The sequence below is a fragment of the Helianthus annuus genome, chromosome 12 (genome assembly GCF_002127325.2).
Source record: "Helianthus annuus cultivar XRQ/B chromosome 12, HanXRQr2.0-SUNRISE, whole genome shotgun sequence".
NCBI classification, from domain to species: domain Eukaryota; kingdom Viridiplantae; phylum Streptophyta; class Magnoliopsida; order Asterales; family Asteraceae; genus Helianthus; species Helianthus annuus.
This window is the reverse complement of record NC_035444.2, coordinates 155,991,727-156,015,350: the sequence shown is the minus strand read 5'-3', so window position 1 is coordinate 156,015,350 and position 23,624 is coordinate 155,991,727. Positions and strand designations below refer to the sequence as shown.

The following is a 23,624-nucleotide window of genomic DNA, read 5'->3' as shown; positions in this document are numbered from 1 at the left end:
GGTTGACAATGGAATTGGAATTGGAATTGGAATTAGGCATGAATTCCTTCAAATTCCTTTAACTAAAGGAATTCAAAATCCTTCCTATACGTGAAGGAATTAAGTAAATTCATTGGAATCTTCATCCGTTTCAACCCGTACCGTTTCAACCCGTACCGTTTCGACGCGAACAGTTTCGACTCGTATCGTTTTGACCCGTAACGTTTCAACGCGAACGGTTTCGACGCGTACCGTTTCAAAACGAACCGTTTCGACGCGAACCGTTTCGACGCGAACTGTTTCGACGCGAACCGTTTCGACCCGTACCGTTTCAACCAGTACCGTTTCGAACCGAACCGTTTCGACCTGAACCGTTTCGAATCAAACCATTTCGACCCGTGATGTTTCAACCCGTACCGTTTCGACGCAAACCGTTTCGACCAGTACCGTTTCGAATCGAACCACTTCGATCCGAACGGTTTCGACCCGAACTGGTGGTTGTGGGTGCCAGGGGTGATGGATTCCAATTCATTTGACAACCTAACACAACAAAAATGGAATTTAGATTCCAATTCAAACAATTTCCAATTCCAATTGGAATGTTTAAATTCCAAATCCGATTCCTTCAAATTCTAATTCCTATACAAAATCCAATTCCAATTCCAAATCATTCCGCGAACCAAACGCCCCCTAAGTTCTTAACGAGGAGTTTCTAATAGGCATTCGTAAATAGTGTTTATTTATTAAGAATGTGCAAACAGTATGACACAAACACTCACTGTGGGTGAGTGTTACCCCGCAGCAAAGCACGAGTGCTTTTATTTATATACACACTTGTATACGATTTTTTTAATCGCTTTAAGGTTTGAATTATGTTCCCATCCCGTATTGACGACCCCGCTGCAACGCGCGGGTTCCCCACTACCTAAACTATGCCCTCTTGACTTTCTTCCATAACCGATCAAATTAGGAACCAGTTTGGATCTTAACAAGGATTCGGAGATATTTGGAAGCCGTGGTGGTGATGGATATGGGTCTAAATGGGCTTTTTTGAATATACTCGTTTACTGAACTCATCTTCGTTCACTACTCACGCCAGCATTATTTGTTAATGATTCATAGACGGTTTCTCATAATTCTTGTTTTTTATGTTGTAAATGTTTACAGGGCTTATGGAAACATTTTGAATGTTGGTGAGGAACTAAAGAAGGAAACTATGCCGTTACAAAATGGGTCCCGAATCTACCAACTTCAAGGGCTAAGACCGAAGACGTGCTATGAAGTCAAGATATCATATCCTGCTTCTGTAGGTAGATTAAACATCATTTTTGTATGCGTGTGTGTCTTGTAAATAAACTAACTATAATATTTTTTTTATACAAGATACCCGCTAGCTTTTCGTTAGAACTGAAGAGAGGAGAATCAGAATTATTGCCAAAGCACCCTACAAAATTACTGAATACCGAAAAGTTGATATTTAAGAATGATGATGCCGAATTGCAAAATGACCAGGTTTGAGATTTTATTTTTTTGTTATTTTTTTTGCTATTACGGTTTTAACACTTTTACTTAAAAATAGATCGATATGGGTTAAATGTTATCTTTAATGGTCGAATGGGTCAAATATTAAAACTTCCCAGGTGATAGGTGATACCTGTTGGAAATCCATTTTTACATCAGCGGAAGCATCGTATTCTTTTGGATTCACAGACATACTTGGTATTGATAATGTGCAGATGATTAACAGGAATAGGAACAAAGATTTGGTGGACAATTTCGGTTAAGATTGAAACTGTCTTGATACCGGACCATAATGCCGGAGATTACATATATATATGAGAGGTTTTGGCGGTTGTTTATTGCGGGAATAACTGCCATAAACCGTTTGAACATACAACCCGCTTATCTCTCGGTTTATAAGTCATAATACATTTCGAATTAATAAAGTTCATAATAAACATAAACATAATTAAGTTTATACTTCTAACACAACCCCCTAAACTTAATTATACTTGGAGGCATGTGCTTGAACACTCCGATTCGCTTCATCCACTGCTTTCTTTGCTTCATTAAAATCAAACCGGCGACGCTTCTTATGCAGAATCCATGAACCTTCCCAGCTATTTCCGGCATATAGAGCATAGTGCTCCGAAGCAGCATCCTCCGGTGTTGGATCTGCACTCTTACTTCTTTCTTTATCCTTGCCAGCCGTTGAGGTTTCACCTTCTTCCATCATTTCTTTAATCTGCACCCTTTCTTCAGTAGATTTAAACTTATAATAGTAGATCAAGACATCCAAATACATGGCATATATGACTCTTATAAAGTCACCGTCTTGATACTCAAAGCCTAAATCTTTCGCTATCGCCGGCCATAAGTTATCAATAGTCACACTTCGGTAGCCTCCATCCCTCTCAACCATCACATACAACCCGAGCAAATTTATCTTTCTCCCATCAGTTAACAGAGGAGGAATTGATCTTGACGTTATACCCATCTTTTCTTTTAAGAACCAACCCACCATCTCTTCAAACTTCACTTCGAGATCATATTTATATTTGAATATGAAATCTCGATCATCAATCATGTTGAGCAGTGTTTTACAATCAGTAAATTCATGAAATTCAAGTGCTCTAATGATCATACGGGTCCAGTCATTCTCGTATTCATTTGAAACACTTAGTGTTTCAAAATATGAATTCAAGTAGTTTTCTTTGAATTCATCGTCTACGGAACACAGAGATTGCAATTTTCGTTTTTCATACAATCCTAATTCCTCTTCCTTTGACAACCCACTAACTTCACTTACAGTATTTGCAACCGGGGATGAAAACATGGGGTAAATCTTGCACATGTCACCAGATTTCTTAACAGTAAACCCTTGAAGGGTTAATTGATCAAGACTTAGAACATTACGTTCTAGATCTGGTGAGTAGAATACACTATGTATTCTCATTGTTTCATTCCCAGTTTTGATTTCTACATTTCCTACCCCTCTTATGAACATGAAGTTATTCACCCCAGTTTTTGTTTCTACCCCCATCACATGTTTCACTCTCTTGAATAAATTCAGATTACCACTAAAGTGATGATCAAACGTCGGATTTACATACCATATATCGGACCATAATCCGCCTTCAGTGCCTGTAACGATCATCTCATCCTTGCAGTGTACATCTCCTTCTTGCCTTTTCGTTCCAGAATTTATTGCCTGCTTCAACAATTGTGTCACTTCATCGTTTTCTTTGACTTTGCAATTGTAAATTTGATGGCCTGGAGAATGACAGTAGTAACAGAGTTTTGTGCGAGGGATTCGTCGGATTTTTTCATTTTGTTCATCAGTGCAGTGTTGGCACGGTAAAGTGGTTGAATTGGGTTTGATTTCTGCACGTTTATCAGACTTGGCTCTGATACCACTATGTTGGAAATCCATTTTTACATCAGCGGAAGCATCGTATTCTTTTGGATTCACAGACATACTTGGTATTGATAATGTGCAGATGATTAACAGGAATAGGAACAAAGATTTGGTGGACAATTTCGGTTAAGATTGAAACTGTCTTGATACCGGACCATAATGCCGGAGATTACATATATATATGAGAGGTTTTGGCGGTTGTTTATGGCGGGAATAACTGCCATAAACCGTTTGAACATACAACCCGCTTATCTCTCGGTTTATAAGTCATAATACATTTCGAATTAATAAAGTTCATAATAAACATAAACATAATTAAGTTTATACTTCTAACAATACCCACATATGATTTTCGTTTTCAGTTTTTTAGATAACTTGCAAATATTGTCAATTAGGGTTTGGTAGAAGAAAAAAAAAAGGGTGTACATATTCAGACACCTTATCCCCTAAATCCACACCCTTCTAGACGCCTCGTATAGACCTATACGAGGCGTATAGGTTTGCTTTTCCCGACAGCTTCTGCACCTCGTACAACGTCACATCAGTCAACTTATACGGGGAGTCTAGCCCTATACGAAGGGTCAATACGAAGGTATTTAGACGCCTCGTATAGGTCTATACGAGGCGTCTTGGACTGACCGATTTGACTATGATGAGACTATGTCCGACATGACTTAAAGGCATACGGGGAGTAAAGACCTATACGAGGCGTCTTTAACTCACATAAATTGCAACCTACAGTGCGTTCTTGGTCCACATCCGAGCATTCAACAAACAAACACTCACATTCTGTTTCTTCTTTTATTTGTCTTTGCGTTATTATCATCCCGGAGTGTTGAAATGTCATCATATTGGGACGACAACTATATCTTCGGGCAGTATTCTAGCGAAAAGTGGGGGCACGAAGGCGTTCCGGTAACAGTTATTAGCGTAAATGTTTTAATTGCTTGTTGTTTTAGTTTATTATTTACTAATGATGATACGGTTGTCTATTTTGGAGGAGTCTGGCGTTCCCGATTCTAATGAGCAAGAGGAGGTTGTGTCTAGTATACAAGGAAAACAAAACAGCCCGTTTCTAGATTTGAACAAGCATCCTCCTGTTGATGAAACAGCCCCTGTAGATGACTCATACCATGCTAGTGGATACGGAGGAGACGGTGGATACGGAGGAGACGGTGGATACGGAGGAGACGGTGGATACGGAGGAGACGGTGGATACGGAGGAGACGGTGGATACGGAGGACACCGTGGATACGGAGTAGACGGTGGATACGGAGGAGACAGTGGATACGGAGGAGACAGTGGATACGGTGGATACGGTGGATACGGGGGATACGGTGGATACGGAGGAGACGGTGATCATCAGCAATTCATTTCCCCGGGCACTCCTTATGTTCATCAAAACAATTCGGACGTTGGAGGATATGGTGGTTATGGTGGATATGGTAGATATGGTGGTGAAGCACCTCCGATTCTGGACAGTCTGTACTTAAAAAAGACGGTATAAATTACTATTTTATTATTAATATTTTTATTATTATTATTTTATTATTATTATTATTATTATTATATTATTATTATTATATTATTATTATTATATTATTATTATTATTATTATTATTATTATTATTATTATTATTATTATTATTATTATTATTATTATTATTATTATTATTAATATTGTCGATGTTACAGGTTTTCAACTCCTTAGATGAACTAAAGAAACGGATATAAGAAATAGCAAATGCGGATGGTTTCGTTATTGTCACCCGTCGATCAAAGAAAATCGGGGGAAGAACCGGGAGGGTATGGCTTGAATGTGATCGTGGTGGTGAGCACTAGAGTACAGCAACACTTAGAAAAGCTGGAAGCAAAAAAACCGGTTGCCCGTTTTACCTGCTAGCTGTTCGAAACCACCCGTATGAAACCTGGGAGATAAAAGACGGAACAATTGAACATAATCACGAACTTTGTGAGGACCTGTCGGCCCACGCGTTTGTGCGAAGGTTTACTCCAAGCGAAATGAAACTGATTCGAGCAGCTGACAGCTCAAAACATGGAGCCGCGCAAAATATTTCAAACGATAAGGAAGCAGGACCCCGACAGGTTTCATGTTCAGAAAGACGTTCAAAACGTTGTAGCGAAGATTAGAGCCGAACAAAGACAAGGATTGACTCCCATGCAGTCACTAGAAAATGTGCTGATGAACAACGACTTTATTTACGAGACACGGGAAGAACCCGGAACAGAGATCGTAACAGAGATCTTCTTTCTTCATCAGGACTCGAGAGTCTTGTGGCGTGCATTCCCCCACGTCATGATGATCGATGCAACGTACAAGACAAACATATACAATATGCCCTTTATCCAGATTGTTGGTATGACGCCTACCAACAAATCGTTTATTATCGCGCATGCCGTTGTTAGTAAAGAACGGGGTGATAACTTTGTGTGGGTGCTTGAGAGGGTTAAGGCAATGTTGGATGAATGTATGGAGCCACGTGTGATTTTAACGGATAGAGACCTAGCCCTTATGGGCGCGTGTGCTAAAGTATTTCCAGACGCCTCCAGGCTTCTTTGCAGGTGGCACATACAACAGAATGTTATGAAGCACTGCAAGGGTGCCTTCACAGACGACGACTGGAAGAAATTTATGTCATTCTGGGGTTCATTGATTGAGTCTCCATCCATACCCATCTACGACTACCACTTGCGCAACATGCGAAAGCGACTTGTGGAGTGCAAACGTTCTAGTAAGTTTTTCTAATAACATACGACTCACCTATGCAAATTTTATTAAATTATTTTTACTTTTTAGGAGTCTTCAAATACGTGTACGATAACTGGCTAAAAGACTATAAGGAGATGTTTGTCTTTGCGTGGACTGATAAGAGGCGCAACTTTGGTAATCGTACTACAAACAGAGTTGAGAGCCAACATGCCAACTTAAAGAGATACGTCGAAGATAGGAGCTCGCTGGACCGTATAGTTGGTTGTGTCCGGGATATAGTTGAGACACAGTTCGGTGAAATAAGGAAGACTTTTCGAGAAAGCATCGAAAAAACAATGAAACACCACAAACACCCGATGTTTCAACACCTACTTGGAAAAGTATCCCACAAAGCCCTTGACTTGTTGCATGGAGAGGCAATTAGGAGGCTAGATGTCTTGGAGCGCTTTAATTCATCATGTGGTTGCCAAATGTGGCTGCGCTACATCCGGATGTACGAGCCAGGCTTGACAGGCTCGACGATTTGGTAGGTTGGCTGGTACGGGCGGAGCAGGATAGACGAGAGAGAGAGGGATTACCCCCGATACCGCTTCCACCGGTTCGAGCACCACATCAGGAGCACCAGCCGCAGCAGCAGCATCAGGATTCAGATTCGGATTTGGATGCATAGACCTGTTGTTGTTTTTATTGTTATTATGGATGTACAAACTTATCTTATATATTTTTGTTATGGATGTAAACAGTTATCTTATATATGTCATATTTATGTTTGTTTTCAGTTATTCGGTTACTTAATGATTGTTGTCTTAAATTTAGGTAATACGGAAACAATATAACCCCCTGAATATAATACGGATACAATATTTGAAAGAAATAAAATTTTAATCGAAAGAATAATATTTAAAAAAGTAAAATGTTAAAAACAATATAATATTTAATCAATATAATATATTTAAAGAGCCGATTTTTAAAATAGTTGATTTAATTGATATAAAACAAAAACTTTTTTAAACTTTTTATAGTGTAAAAAAAAAAAAAAAAACAAAACTTTTTTAAAAACCAAAAAAGAACGATTTTTAAAGGCAAATAGTTAATTTTTAAAAAACAAAAACTTTTTATAGTGTAAAAAAGAAAAAAAAACTTTTTTTAAAACCAAAAAAAATTTCAACAAAAAAACACATCTTCAAAAACTATCCAAAAAACCATACCCAAACCCACCAAAACACCCCTTATTTCAGCCAAAAAAAAAAACCAAACATGGACGCCTCGTATAGCCCTATACCATGCGTATAGGGTTCCTTAAACAACGTGCCTGACACCATCTGAGACCCCATCGAATTCAGTGCATGTACGCCTCGTATAGAGCTATACGAGGCGTCTAGGTTTGAAAAAGTGTGAAAATAGGCGCAGGCGGTGTCCGGATAGTTTGAGCCAAAAAAAAACTTCAGTGTGTATTTCACTTTTGGTGCTGATGAAATTGCAATTAAATGTGAAGAAAGGGAAAATCTCGCTCTAAACTACATCACAAAATGCCAACGTGCTTGTGAGTTACGTACTTTCTATAACATATAGTGATATAATTTATAAGTTTGACCGTCTTTAGTTGACTTAAACAGTAATGGGTGTATCACTTATGTCTTCAGCTGGTAGTAATCTTCATAATCCGATTGCTCGATGGGATACAAAATTTGAAGCCGGTGCTAAAACAGGTTTGCTGCAACCTTTTTCACCGATAGTGGTTGCTGCTGAGGAGGGTGAATGTATCAGGTAAGTTTTGTCTTAATCTTCGTTAATTCACTTTTCTTTTAAGTACTCGGTTATCATGCCATCATCTCTAGGCCCAGAAATCAAGAGTATGCTTTTAACACCACTTTTATTTGTGATTCTTGGTTGCAGACAAACGGTGAAGATCAATGCAGCAGGTTTCTTGTAGATCATATGGAATCCGTTCATCACAACAGCTTCTGTGATCTCAAGATCGTACCAGTTTTTGCCGGCATCCAGCGTGTTGTAACTGGGTTTAGATCATGAATTATAAAACAAGAAATTATACTTGTAAAAGATGTAACATTATTCCTTCCTGCTCATATTTTAGAAGATACGGAGAGTTTTCGGTTTTACATGATAATTTCATATTGAGCTGGTATCTGTTACATTGTCGTCCTTTAAGCATCAAACCATCTGCATTTTTTTCTTCAAACCGGTCATTTTTTTGCTGGGAAAATCCAAAAAAAATGTTCCCTTTTAGACTCAACGAGAATGTCTCTTTGATTTTTCAATGCCACAAAATGTCCCCTTGAACACGGGTGGCTACGCTGGTGTATTAAGGTCGGATGGCGGTATATAGGTCCAATGAGATCATGTCACGTGTCCAATATATATTTAGTGATGCTGGCATCCGATGGTGTTTATGTCGTCGATCTTGCACCATGTCCCGATACATGGATAATCTTGTTGGTAATTATCATTTACTTTCGCTCCTCCTTTACGATGGTTTTCATCTATCTGAACCTTTTGTGTATGTGAATGATGATATGTTAACATTGCAACAGGGGGTGAAAAAGAATTCTTTGAGAGATCATCTATCAATTTTGTTCATCAATTTTCTTGCCCTATAATCCTCTTTCAAGGATTGGAAAACAAGGTATCGGAAGCGTTTTTAATTATTTGTTCACCTTGGTAAAACTTTGCCTTATAAACAGTTGAAACCGACCGAACTGTTTAAACCGAAGCAAGTCGGTCGGTATGGTTCGGTTGACTGTTCGCTTTTGGCAGTTTGGAGCCTGGAACCCACTAGTGTAAGAATATGAAAGACTGAATTGATTATTATTGAATGAGTAGGTTAAAATATATAGGGATTACGAGTAACCCTAGAAACCTAACTAAGACCGTGGGCTCATAGTCTAATAATTAGAACCGATCATTTAACGTTTATTGTTTTTTTATGTTTTTTTTTTTAATTTTATTTCTGGAATCACAGTTATTACCATCATGAGCCTTCTTTATAGTTTTAATTTTTTTAGTAATGAACCGACCATTTAACGTTTATTATTTTTTATGGGTTTTTTTTTTTTTTTTCATTTTTGGAATCACAGTTATAACCATCATGAGCCTTTTTTATGGTTTTAAATTTTTTAATACAAGCGAATGATTTTGAAAAGAAAATAATAAAAATGTTGGTTCCAACTGCCGAAATGAACCCCCCCAACCCCAAACCAAGCAACGCGGCAGGTTTTTTGTGTCGTTTGTAGCAAGTGATTCAGCCTAGAATTTCCGTCAAAACCCGCTCATGAACACCCCTGGTTGCTAAAATATGGAAAAAACTGAAAAAAAATTTATCTATATCTTGTAGTTCTTGTATATATCATAATGAATCGATGTATGTTGTGTTACAGGTTGTACCTCCTTATCAAATAAGAAAAAATTATCAAGCACTGAAAGCAAAAGGATTGCCAGATGCTTTAGTGGAGTATGAAGGGGAGCAACATGGTTTTCGTAAGGTTAGAAATATATAAAATGTCTTTGTTTTTTATTTTTATTTAATTTTCTGGTAAAAGTAAGTTGGTTACTATAATATGTGTGCAGGCCGAAAACATTATATTCACACTTGAACAACAAATGGTGTTTTTCGCACGTTTAGTGGGGAACTTTAAGGTTGCAGACGGAATCGTTCCCATCAAATTTCGACTAAGAATTATGTATTTTTATATCTTTTCGCACTTCACTAGCTTAGATGTAACATTTTTGTCCTATTTTCCTAAATTGGTTCATGTTAGGCTGCCGGGAGTGTGGGCGGGGGATGCCGTTCAACGCCAGCTGCTCCACCTTGGGTTGGCATGGTGTTGCCCCTTTGGCGTGGGTATTCAGCCTGGCATGGGGCGGGGGGCGGGGTGACTTGGCTGGCTTTGGTTGCTGCTTTAAGTGAAGAAAAAAAAATCACATGGCTGACCACGCTAAGCTAAGCCACACCACACCACACCCCTCATTTTTCACCATAAGCTTGTGGATCCTACCATCGCCACGTGTCAAACAATGCCCCCAACACAAGCCCCTCCACTCCCCGCAGCCTTATGTTTTTTACTTTGGGTCAAACAAGCAAAGTCAAACTGGTTAAATATCACTCAAAACTCTTGCCTAAATAAAAATGTTATTATATGTTTGCTAAAAATGTAGGATGGGGGTATTGACATTCTAAGCTCTGATCATTCACCATGACCTAGAGCTCAAACTATTCGCTGAAGGTGATTTTGAAATTGAAAAGTATGCAGATATTACTCTGTTTAGGAACCAGAAAAGGAGCTTGATCTTGACGAAAACCATACCGGACACCTTAAGCATCAGTCATATTTTTTGGTTGTTACACTTTTGACTTACAAGATCAATACCACAGTATTATTCTAATTTCTTAACCTTTAGACAAAAAAAAAAAAAAAAAAAACTCTTAATTATGTTTCGAGTTTATACAAACCAGCAGTGAAAGATAAAATTTTATGTTTTAGAACCTGTATTCTTGAAGTAACAGGCTGTATAAAAACTAACCACATTCTTGATGTTGAGCATACCGGCTTACATGGGTTCAAAACTAACCCAAATGACTTGCAAAGTCTTCCATGGGACATAGTTATTACATAATAATGTAGATTGTTCATCATAGCAACTCATATTTCGTGAAACCCGTCATGCAACGTGCGCCAAAAAAACACAAGGACCCACGGCAACGCGCGGGCATTCCCACTAGTATGAAGAAGATGATGAAGGAATAATCAGCAGCGATGGCAAATCAGTGAAGATTTGTGTTGGGAAAAAGAAGAGAATCCCGGCCGAGTGTCCTGCGTAATTCAGAGGCTGTTGTGTTCCATTTTCAAGGACCATTTTTTTTATAATCTCATTGAAGGAGGAACAATTAAGTTCATGGGGTAACTGATAGCAATTAAAGCATTCAATTTCCACATTCAATCTCAATGAAGAAGCAAGCTTTAAAAGCACAGGTAATCCAGAATTCCAGTTACATCCCTAAAGTGTCTTCAAACTTTGAAAAATGTGAAAGTTTACCCCCTCTAAAATAGCTTAGCTTTCATGTACATGTTGCTTTAAAATGTGTACACAATACGAAATTACCATAAGAGTTAAAACCCAATTCTCTTAATAAAGTAGTATAGATGAGATGGGATAAAAGGAATTAAGTTGTACATCTATATATATCTATATATTAAAGAAATTGGGTTTTCTACCCTTTTGGTCATTTTGCCATAGGTACAAGTTATAAAGCATTATGTATAAAAGAGCCAAGCTATTAAGTAATTAACCATTTTTAATGGAGAATCACAATTTGCTTCACTGTAATCGATTCTTATTATAAATGTGAATGCTATTGAATGTCCATTGAATTCAATTACATATCCTGCAATTGAATCATTTGCCTTTTCATGTCCCTTTGATCCTCAAAACCCACCTACAGATCGATTTCGTCTATAGCCGATCTATCTCTGTCGTCGCTCTCATCTTCTGTCATCTTCAGATTGTTCACACATCAAAACACTCGTTGTCAGATGAAAATTACTAAAGTTTGTTCTAATACATTGTATCATGAACAAGCAATAATGACAAACATATTGTTAATAGCATCAATACGTAATATAATGATAACAACAGGCACATAGGTCACTGCCTTTTGAGCTTATTTAGTGATGATTAGTAGAGGTAGCAATATGGACGGGGCGAGTAACGCGTCAAACGGGTTGTGGTAACCTGCAAACAACTTTGTAATTATTTATTTATTTTACTTTTTTTAACATAATTAATGTTCGAATATGATTACAACAACTAGGGAGGATTAAATAAAAAACGTCAATAGTGTAGAAATGGTGAAAATGATTTTTGTATAAACTAATGCACAACCCGCTTCGACCCTTTTATAAGTAAATGGGTTGAAAGGGACACCGTTAATGGTTAGGTTAAGGGTTGAGATTACTCATGAAAGTGATAAAAATTGGTTCAAAGTCTGTAACCACCATGTTACAGTATATATTTAAATAAATAAAGTTTTAAATCAAATAATGTAGATAAATGAGTATAATACGCGTATTCGTGTTTTAAAGTTTCTTATTGGTCGAAAATGTTCGTCTGATTAATACAGGGTTCATACACGCTTACTTTATAGGTGAAAGACGGTAACAAAAGCGAGTTCACATGCATCAAGTTTGATTTTAGCATTGGCTTCTTCACGTCGAGTGAACAACCGATGGACACTTGACCAACAATTGATTCGAAAAGAGATGTCATTTCGCGTGTATTGCTTATATTAATGTATAAATTAGTGAGATCCGTCACCCAACGTGCACCTAAGAAACATAACTACCCGCAGCAACGCGCGGGCAATCCCACTAGTATTAACTTACATATTTTTGTTTTCAGTTTACCAACACACAAAAAGAAAGAAGATTAACCACATTTATTATTTTAATTAATATAAGTGAGGAAAATACGTAACTTTTAACACTGATTTAAAAAAAAATCACATATTTGATAAAACTATTCTATTTTTTGCATTATACGGAAATGATTTCTAAACTATATATATATATATATATATATATATATATATATATATATATATATATATATATACACTTTATAAAAAGTGCCTTTTCATTTCAATATATAAAAGAATCAGTAAAATAGAAATGTGAATGAAAAAAAATATAGTTTGCTAAACAATTATGTTCATTGTTAAATAAAATAAATGATTGATGATAAAATGATATGAGCTCACATTAATACTCGATCGAAGTAATACCTTTTATAGGAAAAAGTATATTTCTTTCGTTTTCTTTGACATACCGAAGTAATACCTTTTATAGAAAAGGGTATATATTTATTTCTTTTTCTTTGACATACCGAAGTAATAGCCTCTTTGGTGACTTATATATAAAGTCGAATCAACCAACATGCTAAACTAAATCCAATTCTATCTTATGAAATTTATCTGTCCACTTATAACTATACTTGAGTTTAGTTTTTTTTTTATTTTTTATTTTTTTTTTTTGTTACATCCACCACGGGCATGCTGTAAATAGATTTTGTCAAGTTTTAAACGTGTTAAAACATGTCAACAACGGGCCGGTGGATTGTAAGACATGAGTTAAACGAGTTGAAGGATTGACCTATTTAATTCAATAGATAAACTCAAACGCAACTTGTTTAATTAAACATATCATCACAGTATATCTATCAAACAAATTCTACTATAACTTAAAAGATAAAGTCGGTGGAAACCCCACCGGCTTTGCCTCCTCTCCCATACTTTTACGATTTTGAAATTTTAGCCCCTTGACTTTGAAACCTTCTAGGTTCCATAAAATTGCAAATTTAGTCTCTAAACTACTACTTTATTTTAAAAATAGTTTGCTTTTGACACCCCAACTTTGTTGTAGTTTACTTTTCAGCCCCAACTTTGTAATAGTTTACTTCTTACCCCAAAATTTTATCAAATTTTATCTTTACCCTTTCTTAGCCCTTAAGTTTAGGAAATGCAATTTTTAACCACTTAACTTTTTATGAACTTTGTAAATGTCACTTTGACCCCCTCGAAAGCTTTTGGCTTGACGACATAAATTCGAAATTTAAATGCCATTTTGTTTGCTTTCTTCACGCACATACGGGCATATATATTGAATATCCATTATGGTACTATGTATGTCAATATGTGCATTCTTTTCTTCTTTACAAAGCAAAGCTCTTTCCTCCATTATTATAGATTCTGAAATTTAAATCATAGTGTTTGATTCCATAACTAGCTCATTGCTTTTGCTTTATTTCAATCCAAAGTTTCTAATTAAACCCTTTGTTTGTGGGAATTTAAAGTGTTAAAACACCACAAACAAGAACACACAAACCCTTTTCTTCCTCTTCCTCTTCCTCTTCCTCTTCTTCCATCATTTCTCAATCATCTTTGTTCGAATTTTTAATAAAGATTCATGCGTATTTCACTTCGATACGCTTGTTTAATCTGTCACAAGAAAAGCACAAGGAAACATGGGCCCAATCGATCCACAGACGTATAGTTTTTTTTTTTTTGTTTTTTTTTACATCCACCACCACCCTTTCTCCTCTGGTTCTAAAGACGGTATTGACGCAGCCGGCCTGTTGGATATTTATGTCCGGTTCGATAAGTCAACGCTGCCGACCGGGTCTTGACCCGTAAGAGTTACACCGTGGTCAACGAACTAAAAATCCACTTAACTAATAACTGGTAATTACGAACGATACGCGGGTATTGAACTGAGAGACGGGTACACGGACCGAATGAGACAAGAACCCTCTTGCTTCGCCACTTGTCGCGCACCTACATTGCAGCCAATGACATTACATGCAATGGATCTTCTCGCCATTTGGCGCGCACCTAGAATTTGACCAATAACATTTCATGCAAATGATTTTCGACACTTGGCGAGCATGCATAAAGCTCCATGTCCTATTTAAATGGGGCTTGGGGCTTGGGTCTTGCTTTTAGATGCAAGAGAAGATCACAAAACTCTCTCAACTCACACCCCCAAACCGGTCACCACCGCCCGCCGCCGCCGGTCGCCGCCGCCCGCCGCCGGCCACCACCGCCGAGACCCGGCTCACTTTCGCGTATCTCTCATTCGTGTAACTAGCATTCGTTCGTTGAACCTCGGTGTCTCAACCGGTTATTTACTAACCGAAGGTATATCTAAACCCCCTATGGTTGATGTTCTATTTCGTGTTTGCATGTTGGTGACTTTGTTCCATTACGGGTAATCCTTGGTATAAAAGTGTTTATGTTAATTTTGTTACATACGCTTCCGTTGCCAAAATGTGTATATGTTTTTTTTTTAAATAGTTAAAGTTTATTTTGAATAACCTATTTCTAAATGCACTATTTTGTCAAAATGTTTTGACTAAATCCTTGTGACAAAATAAACACATATTTAATATGAACCGGGTTCATGAAATAAAAGAAAAAAATATACCACGGAAATTACTTCAGTGGTATCAGAGCCGATGCTCACCACATGCAAATCGAAACCGGTCTTTTTTTTTACCGGAATAATAAATCACAAACTTTAAAAGTCTAAAGTTTTGATTTATTTTTTATCTTTGGGCTATATATAATTTTTGGTCATATTTTAGTTTTTTTTGTTGACCAAAATTGCCCAAATTTTTTTTTGGTTGTGTTGAATATGTAAATCGGGCCCGACTTTGTGGTTGTGTTTATATTTGGTTTTGTTCATGGTTTTGGCCCGTTTTGCGGCTCAAAGTTGTAATAGATTAGTTTATGGTTTTGGCCCGCTTTGTGGTTCAAAGTTGTAATAGATAAGGTTCTTTGTCTTTGTTATATTTACTTGTTAAATATTGTTGAACCGAAGACTCGAAGCAAGACCGAATGCCAAGAGGAGTCTTGGAGTTAGTGGGAGTCGCTCAAGACAACAAGATGCACTCAAGTCCATCCTTGTGGTTGTTTTGTGTTTTGTGACCGTGACCCCTTTGATCTTGCTACTTGGCTCTAGCAAGATCATAATCATGCCCATATGATTTACATATTCATTTTTGCTATTATGGTTGCCTTTTGATAAATGTTATCACACTTCAACTTAATACCAAAATGTATTCTTAAAAGTTTTTTTTTAAAAAAGGAAATCGGAAAAAGCAAGTTCTAGCAACTTGGATATTTTTTTTTATAACCACTAGAGTTTTATAACATGTTTTTTTTCTCACATCTTTAAAACTCATAAACTTAATAGTTTTCACTATTAACTTTAATTGGTTATCCCAAGTCGCGACAAACTTAGTTTTATAGGTTATCTAAAACTAATTGTCCCGAGAGGTGAAAGGGTCTTTTTGGTTATGTCGCAAATATAATATTTAGATTAAAACCGACTATAACGACCCTATTTGGTAAAAATTAAAATCAATAGTCTATGCCATCCTACTACTAGTAACACTTGGGGCATAATGCGAACCATCAGTGTTGGAGCCACAGCACGACACTTGGTGTCTAGTTTATCCTTCCAAGGTGCAAGGGTTCCGTCGACACATCCGGCCCTTCCACATGTGACCGTTTTAGGACGACTATTACTTTTCTTCTCGTGTTGCGTGCCCCAGCCGTCTCGAGAACAAAAGTGGCATAGATGAGGCCAAACGTATCAATGCAAGGACAAAAGATTGTCCTCGCAGCCTCATAAACCCCGGGAGTTGTGCTTTTCTCACAATTGACAATCGTTGTCAGTCCGCTTGAACCTCTTGCTAATGTTGCATGCCCCAGCTGCCTTTAGAAAGAGCTTCTAACCGGATTCTCGCTCCTTATCGTCTCACCTCACTAAATAAGGAAATACATTGAAAATACTAATTAAATAATTTTTGCTTAACAGATGTCATCTGAAAACAACTCCTCTTTTGCTCTCAAGTCCATACTTGAGAAAGACAAGCTGAATAACACCAATTTTCTTGAGTGGCACCGCAACTTGAGAATCGTTCTCAAGATGGCAAAAAGGCTTTATGTTTTGGAAACCCCGATCCCAACCGCACCCGAAAACAACACTGTGGTTGCGAAGAAGGCTTTCGACAAACATAAAGAAGATGCCATGGAAGTTGCTTGCCTCATGCAAGCCACCATGTCTCCAGATCTTCAGAAGAATATGGAAGACATGAATGCCTTCGACATGATTGAACAACTCAAGGGCATGTTTCAGAAACAAGCCCGTCGGGAACGCTATGACACCATGAAACAGCTCATAAGCTGTAAAATGCAAGAGGGTTCCTCAGTTAGTGCTCATGTCCTCAAGATGAAAGGCTACATCGACCAACTGAACAAACTTGGTTATCCTCTCCAAGATGAGATGGCTGTTGACTTCATTCTCAACTCTCTTTCCAGTCACTATGATCAATTTGTTATGAACTTTAACATGAATGACTGGGTAAAGACAGTGCCAGAGCTACACGGGATGCTCAAAACGGCAGAGATGAACATTTCCAACAAAGTAAGCCAAGTGTTAATGGTTCGATCTGGTGGTGTTAAAAAGCCCAAAACAAAGAAGAAAAGTTATAACAGCAAAAACAAAGGAAAGGCTCCTGTTGCTGCCAAACCTGCCACCAACAAGAGCAAGCAAGCTGTGAAAGCCCCTCTTCCAGAAGAGCGGCAATGCTATGAGTGTAACAAGATGGGGCACTGGAAACGTAACTGCCCCGAGTATCTTGCCAAGCTCAAAGTGAAGAAGGCTAATGGAGAAGGCACTTCTTCAGGTATTCTAATATATGTTATCGAACTTTTCACTGTTTCAAGCAACACATGGGTATTTGATACCGGGTGTGGTTATCACATCATTAATGTCTTGCAGGAGCCTGAGAAGTGGAAGAAACTGAAGCCGGGAGACATGGAGCTCATTGTTGGCGATGGGAAAAGAGTCCCAGTTCTGGCAACTGGCACATTTAATCTTACATGTCCTTCTGGTCTTATCATTGTTTTGAACAATTGTCTTTATGCACCTGGTTTAACCAGAAACATCATTTCAGTTTCGTTGCTTTATGAACAAGGATTTAGATATGTTTTTAATGGTATTGCTATTTCTGCTTATCTAAATGGTATTTACTATTTTGAGGCTAAACCTCGAAACGGTATCTATGAAATTAATGTTCAGCCTAGCAGTAACATATATCACCTTTCTAAATGTCAGAAAAATGGTACTAGTGATTCATTCCTATGGCATTGTAGACTTGGCCATATAAGCAAGGCACGCGTAAAATGGCTCCAATCTGAGGGGATTCTTGAATCCACCGGAACGAACTCATTTGATGATTGCGAGTCTTGCTTAGCTGGCAAACTCACCAAGGATCCCTTCACCCATGTTGGTGAACGAGCTAGCGATCTACTAGGACTCATACACTCAGATGTATGTGGTCCTTTTAGAACCATGACTAGGAATCACGAGAGATACTTCGTTACGTTCATCGATGACTATAGTCGATATGCTTATGTCTATCTCATGAAGCATAAGCATGAAACTTTTGAAAAGTTCAAAGAGTTTCAAAACGAAGTTGAAAACCAACTTAATAGAAAGATTAAAATGCTTCGCTTAGATCGAGGCGGTGAATACCTCAGCTTGGAATTTCTCGATCATCTAAAGGAACGTGGAATAGTTTCACAACCCATTCCACCAGGCACACCCCAACTTAATGGCGTGTGTGAAAGGAGAAATCGAACCTTACTAAATATGATTCGATCGATGATGTGTAGAACAAATTTACCTCACTCCTTTTGGGGTTTTGCTCTTATGACTGCTGCTCGACTCGTAAATCTAGCGTCGACCAAAAAGGTAAACAAAACTCCATATGAGATATGGCATGGGCATAAGCCGAATTTGAGTTACCTAAGAGTATGGGGGTGTGATGCTTACATCACAAGTGACTCTGATGACAAGCTCGACCCTCGAGGCGAAAAGGTTGTTTTCGTCGGATACTATAACCAATGCGGTTATTACTTCTACCATCCTGATGCAAATACGATTTCCATCAAAAGGAAGGCTAAAAGGTTCCTTGAAGATGAACTTCTTAGTCGAGGAACTGGAAGTAACTTAGTAGATCTTGAAGAAGTCCAAGGACTACAAGCAACCGTTGACGAGGTCGGAACGTCTGAACCACAACAAATTGTTGATACCGAATCAGACCCGAACACAAGCCTTCGCAGGAGCATCAGGACTCGTAAAGAACCCGATAGATACCTTTGGCATGTTGAGGGTTCTGAAGTCCTGACAGTAGCCGAGTCTGATGACGAGCCTACTAGTTACAAATCTGCTATTTCTAATCCAGATTCTGCGAAATGGCTAGAGGCCATGAAAGCCGAGATGCAATCCATGCGTGACAATCAAGTCTGGGACTTGGTTGAGCTACCCCCCGAATCTCGGGCAGTAGGGAGCAAATGGGTTTTCAAGAGAAAAACTGACATGCATGGAAATATACAAACCTATAAAGCACGGCTAGTAGCGAAAGGTTTCACTCAAACTCAAGGTATTGACTATGATGAAACCTTTTCACCCGTTGCTATGATCAAATCGATCAGGATATTACTTGCCATAGCTGCGTACTATGATTACGAAATTTGGCAAATGGATGTTAAGACCGCCTTTCTTAATGGACATCTTTCCGAAGATGTTTATATGGTTCAACCTGACGGTTTTATCGATCCAAAATATCCTAATAGGGTATGCAAGCTAAACAAGTCCATTTATGGACTCAAGCAAGCATCTCGGAGCTGGAATCTTCGTTTTGACCAGAAAGTCAAAGAGTTTGGTTTTGTCAAGAACGAAGATGAACCTTGTGTTTACAGAAAGGCTAGTGGGAGTGCTATATCATTTCTCATCTTGTATGTGGATGATATATTGATCATTGGAAACAACATCCCCATGCTTAAGGAAATTAAACATTGGTTGGGATCTTGCTTTGCAATGAAGGATCTTGGAGAAGCTGCTTACATTCTAGGAATCAAGATCTATAGGAATAGATCTAAGCGACTTCTTGGGCTAACTCAGAGCACATACATAGATCAAGTAATGAGACGCTTCAAGATGGAAAACTCCAAGAAAGGAGGTGTTCCAATGACTAAAGGAACCGTCTTGGACAAATCGCAAGCTCCCTCTGAGAACCGAGAGATAAAGCAAATGGAAGGAGTTCCATATGCTTCAGCGATTGGTTCTATCATGTATGCTATGGTATGTACTCGACCAGACGTCTCGTATGCTTTGAGCATGACCAGCCGTTACCAGCAGAACCCTGGGGTTGCCCACTGGACTGCAGTTAAGAACATCCTTAAGTACTTGAGAAGGACAAAAGATATGTTCTTGATATTTGGAGGAGTCAATGAGGAGCTCACTGTAAAATGTTACACTGATGCTAGTTTTCAAACTGATCGAGATACCTCTCGCTCACAAACGGGTTTCGTGTTCACTCTCAACGGAGGAGCTGTCTCATGGAAAAGCTCCAAGCAGAGTGTTGTAGCTGATTCTACCACGGAATCTGAGTACATTGCCGCATCAGATGCCGCAAAGGAAGCTGCTTGGATGAAGAAGTTCATAACCGATCTCGATGTGGTTCCAAGTATCATGAAACCCATCCAGATATTTTGTGATAACACAGGTGCTATTGCTCAAGCCAAGGAGCCTAGATCACATCACAAAGCCAAGCGCATTTTGAGAAAATTTCACTACATACGTGAGATTGTGGAACGTGGAGACATCGTTATAAGCAAAATTGACACAGATCAAAACTTAGCTGACCCATTTACTAAGCCAATGACTCAAGAGAAACATGACCGTCATATGGATGCTATTGGGCTTAGATTAGCTAGTGAAATGTTTTGATTTAGTATTTGGATGTACGAACATCAAACAGTTGTATTCCTGTATTCGTTTTGATTTACTAGTTAAATGCAATTCTTGAATCCTACAACTGTGTTCGATTTTGATACGTTTAATCCGTGAATCTTGTATTCTAAATTATCCGTAGTCGATCAGACTCGTGGGAACGACTCTGAATTAAGACTATTATGATTTTGGACTCAAGGAATTGACTTCCAAATTCACAGGCTTCATTATGAATGATGCTGGATGTAACTCGCATCAAATCATCTTCATGGATCTTAGTCATAAGATGTTTTGATTTGGGCATACTCATTTAGTATCCTCTGACCTGAGATACATACTAGAACTTCCGTTTACTAAAGACTATTCTTTGATCAGTGTCAATCGCTGTCGCGTAACTGCCAGTCATAAAGGCATTGGTTGGGAGTGGTTCTGAAGTTCAGTGGGAGTTGTATGTAGTCAAGATGGGATTCTGTGCTCTTACATTATATGTAACAGTTAGACATCTGGGCGCCCTCGTTGATTCAAACTGGTGAAGTGTAAGGCCTTACCCAAACTTACTGTGTGTTTGATTGGACCATTTTGATTCTTGAACGAGAACGATAATGATTGAACGCCATATGAGATTGAATCTGATCCATGTCTCATTGTTCAATTGATGTCTTTTACAGAAGGGATAGATGACAACGATTGCCATAAGTCTATTGTCTTCAAGTAGCAAGCCATTGCTAAAGGGAAGATACCTTGGTTAGTGACTTTAAAGTGTCATGACCTGTTGGGGGCAGCCATGTGTAGCTAGAGCACCGCTGGCTGTCTGCGTTGAGATCTTATCAGAGACCGTCCAAGTGGGAGCTGTTGGATATTTATGTCCGGTTCGATAAGTCAACGCTGCCGACCGGGTCTTGACCCGTAAGAGTTACACCGTGGTCAACGAACTAAAAATCCACTTAACTAATAACTGGTAATTACGAACGATACGCGGGTATTGAACTGAGAGACGGGTACATGGACCGAATGAGACAAGAACCCTCTTGCTTCGCCACTTGTCGCGCACCTACATTGCAGCCAATGACATTACATGCAATGGATCTTCTCGCCATTTGGCGCGCACCTAGAATTTGACCAATAACATTTCATGCAAATGATTTTCGACACTTGGCGAGCATGCATAAAGCTCCATGTCCTATTTAAATGGGGCTTGGGGCTTGGGTCTTGCTTTTAGATGCAAGAGAAGATCACAAAACTCTCTCAACTCACACCCCCAAACCGGTCACCACCGCCCGCCGCCGCCGGTCGCCGCCGCCCGCCGCCGGCCACCACCGCCGAGACCCGGCTCACTTTCGCGTATCTCTCGTTCGTGTAACTAGCATTCGTTCGTTGAACCTCGGTGTCTCAACCGGTTATTTACTAACCGAAGGTATATCTAAACCCCCTATGGTTGATGTTCTATTTCGTGTTTGCATGTTGGTGACTTTGTTCCATTACGGGTAATCCTTGGTATAAAAGTGTTTATGTTAATTTTGTTACATACGCTTCCGTTGCCAAAATGTGTATATGTTTTTTTTTTTAAATAGTTAAAGTTTATTTTGAATAACCTATTTCTAAATGCACTATTTTGTCAAAATGTTTTGACTAAATCCTTGTGACAAAATAAACACATATTTAATATGAACCGGGTTCATGAAATAAAAGAAAAAAATATACCACAGAAATTACTTCACGGCCACCATCTTCGTGTCGACAATTATAAGTGACTAGGTTTGATCAGATTAAGAATTGCACAAAACAAAAACAAAGGTACGTAAACTTTTCTTCTTGAGCTTAATAGTGACAAATTAATTGGGAGTTGGTGTGTACGTCTTTGATCATTCAGGTAATAAATCTAATATACATAGATAGATTTGGAACAAAGTCAACATCTTGGTTAATATATTCGGTTATTTCTCTGATTTGTTTATAAGTTTTATAACATGTTTTTTGTTATATTGTCCAACGGAAAATCTATTATGTCTATTAGTTTCCAAATAAAATATATATTATGAAAATAAATAACCTAAAAACTACATAATAAATAGTAACAATAAACTATAAGGACATCAGAGGAGATAATTAATTCAACACTAATTTAAGTGACAAGAAATTTAATATATATACTTTTTGTCAATGATAAATAATTTAACGTAATTGATGTGGCATGAGTGATAGATCTATTTGTGTGTTGTGAGCCCCACCTATGAGACCACGAGTTGGACCATGTGATGACTATGTCGTTCCCGCCAGGTGGCCCGGCCCGGTACGAAATACGCAAAGGATTGAGTCTTCCTGCACCATTGCACACATTAAAATCTTAGTTACACATTAATTGATCTGTTCATAGACGTTTTCATATTGGTTATCAAAGGAATACTTACAAATGTTTACAAGTCTATTTTGGAGCTCATATTTTTCATATAACATGCCGAGAAAAAAAATGATTTTCATTATGTTTTCTCAACAACTTTTAAATCGGTGAACAAAAAGATTTGTTTAAAAATCATTGATAAAACAAACTATGAACTCGCTCAACTTTATGTTGATTTTTCGCATGTTTCTTTATCAGGTTAATTTTTCAAATCATGGCGCAGTTGGAATAGGAGAACAATGTGGAGTCGAGTACTTAGTGGCGTTCGTTTTCTAGAACTCTTAGCTTATTTGCTTCCGCTATGCAATGAAAATACCAGTCCAGGCACGCCAAAGCTCTAGTATTTCGGGGTGTGACAATGTGAGCCTAGTTCACATCGGAAGGTAAGGTACGCGTCATATTCCACCTAGACAAAGAGACTTTAAAGTGACTTGTTGGTAAGCAAATTAGAAGAAAAGGATTGGAGTGTAGTATGCAGCTAGCTTGAGAGAAAATAAGGTTAAAAAAACTCCAGGTGAGTAGGTATATATATAATGTGATTAAGGTGATACGATTCATTGGTTTGATTCAATGTATATCATCTTTATATCATATCACAATCACACAATCCTAAACCCCATGATATGTACAATGTTATGCATGAGTACAGCATGCATGAGAAAACTAGCCAGTGGTAGATTTTTTTTTCTAATTGCATACATTTTTGCTTTTTTATCTAATTAT

The 23,624-nt window shown here is 38.1% G+C and overlaps 3 protein-coding genes across 3 annotated transcripts; all 3 read left to right on the top strand.

Annotated features, from left to right (window-relative positions):
• Positions 1–4,721: 4,721 nt before the first annotated feature.
• On the top strand, positions 4,722–6,907 carry LOC118484669 (protein FAR-RED ELONGATED HYPOCOTYL 3-like). The gene is made up of 3 exons (XM_035980462.1): positions 4,722–4,898; positions 5,093–6,150; positions 6,216–6,907. Exons 2-3 carry the CDS (start codon positions 5,454–5,456, stop codon positions 6,656–6,658), a joined length of 1,140 nt encoding a protein of 379 aa, XP_035836355.1. The 5' UTR covers positions 4,722–4,898; positions 5,093–5,453; the 3' UTR covers positions 6,659–6,907.
• A 1,120-nt stretch (positions 6,908–8,027) lies between these two features.
• LOC110895990 lies at positions 8,028–10,247 on the top strand. Its single transcript, XM_022143386.2, has 4 exons — positions 8,028–8,585; positions 8,681–8,772; positions 9,524–9,628; positions 9,714–10,247. Exons 1-4 carry the CDS (start codon positions 8,462–8,464, stop codon positions 10,020–10,022), a joined length of 630 nt encoding a protein of 209 aa, XP_021999078.1. The 5' UTR covers positions 8,028–8,461; the 3' UTR covers positions 10,023–10,247.
• Positions 10,248–19,792: 9,545 nt separating this feature from the next.
• On the top strand, positions 19,793–20,500 carry LOC118485140 (secreted RxLR effector protein 161-like). The gene has a single exon (XM_035981402.1). The coding sequence runs from the start codon at positions 19,802–19,804 to the stop codon at positions 20,498–20,500; it is 699 nt and encodes a 232-aa protein (XP_035837295.1). The 5' UTR covers positions 19,793–19,801.
• The last annotated feature ends 3,124 nt before the right edge of the window (positions 20,501–23,624 follow it).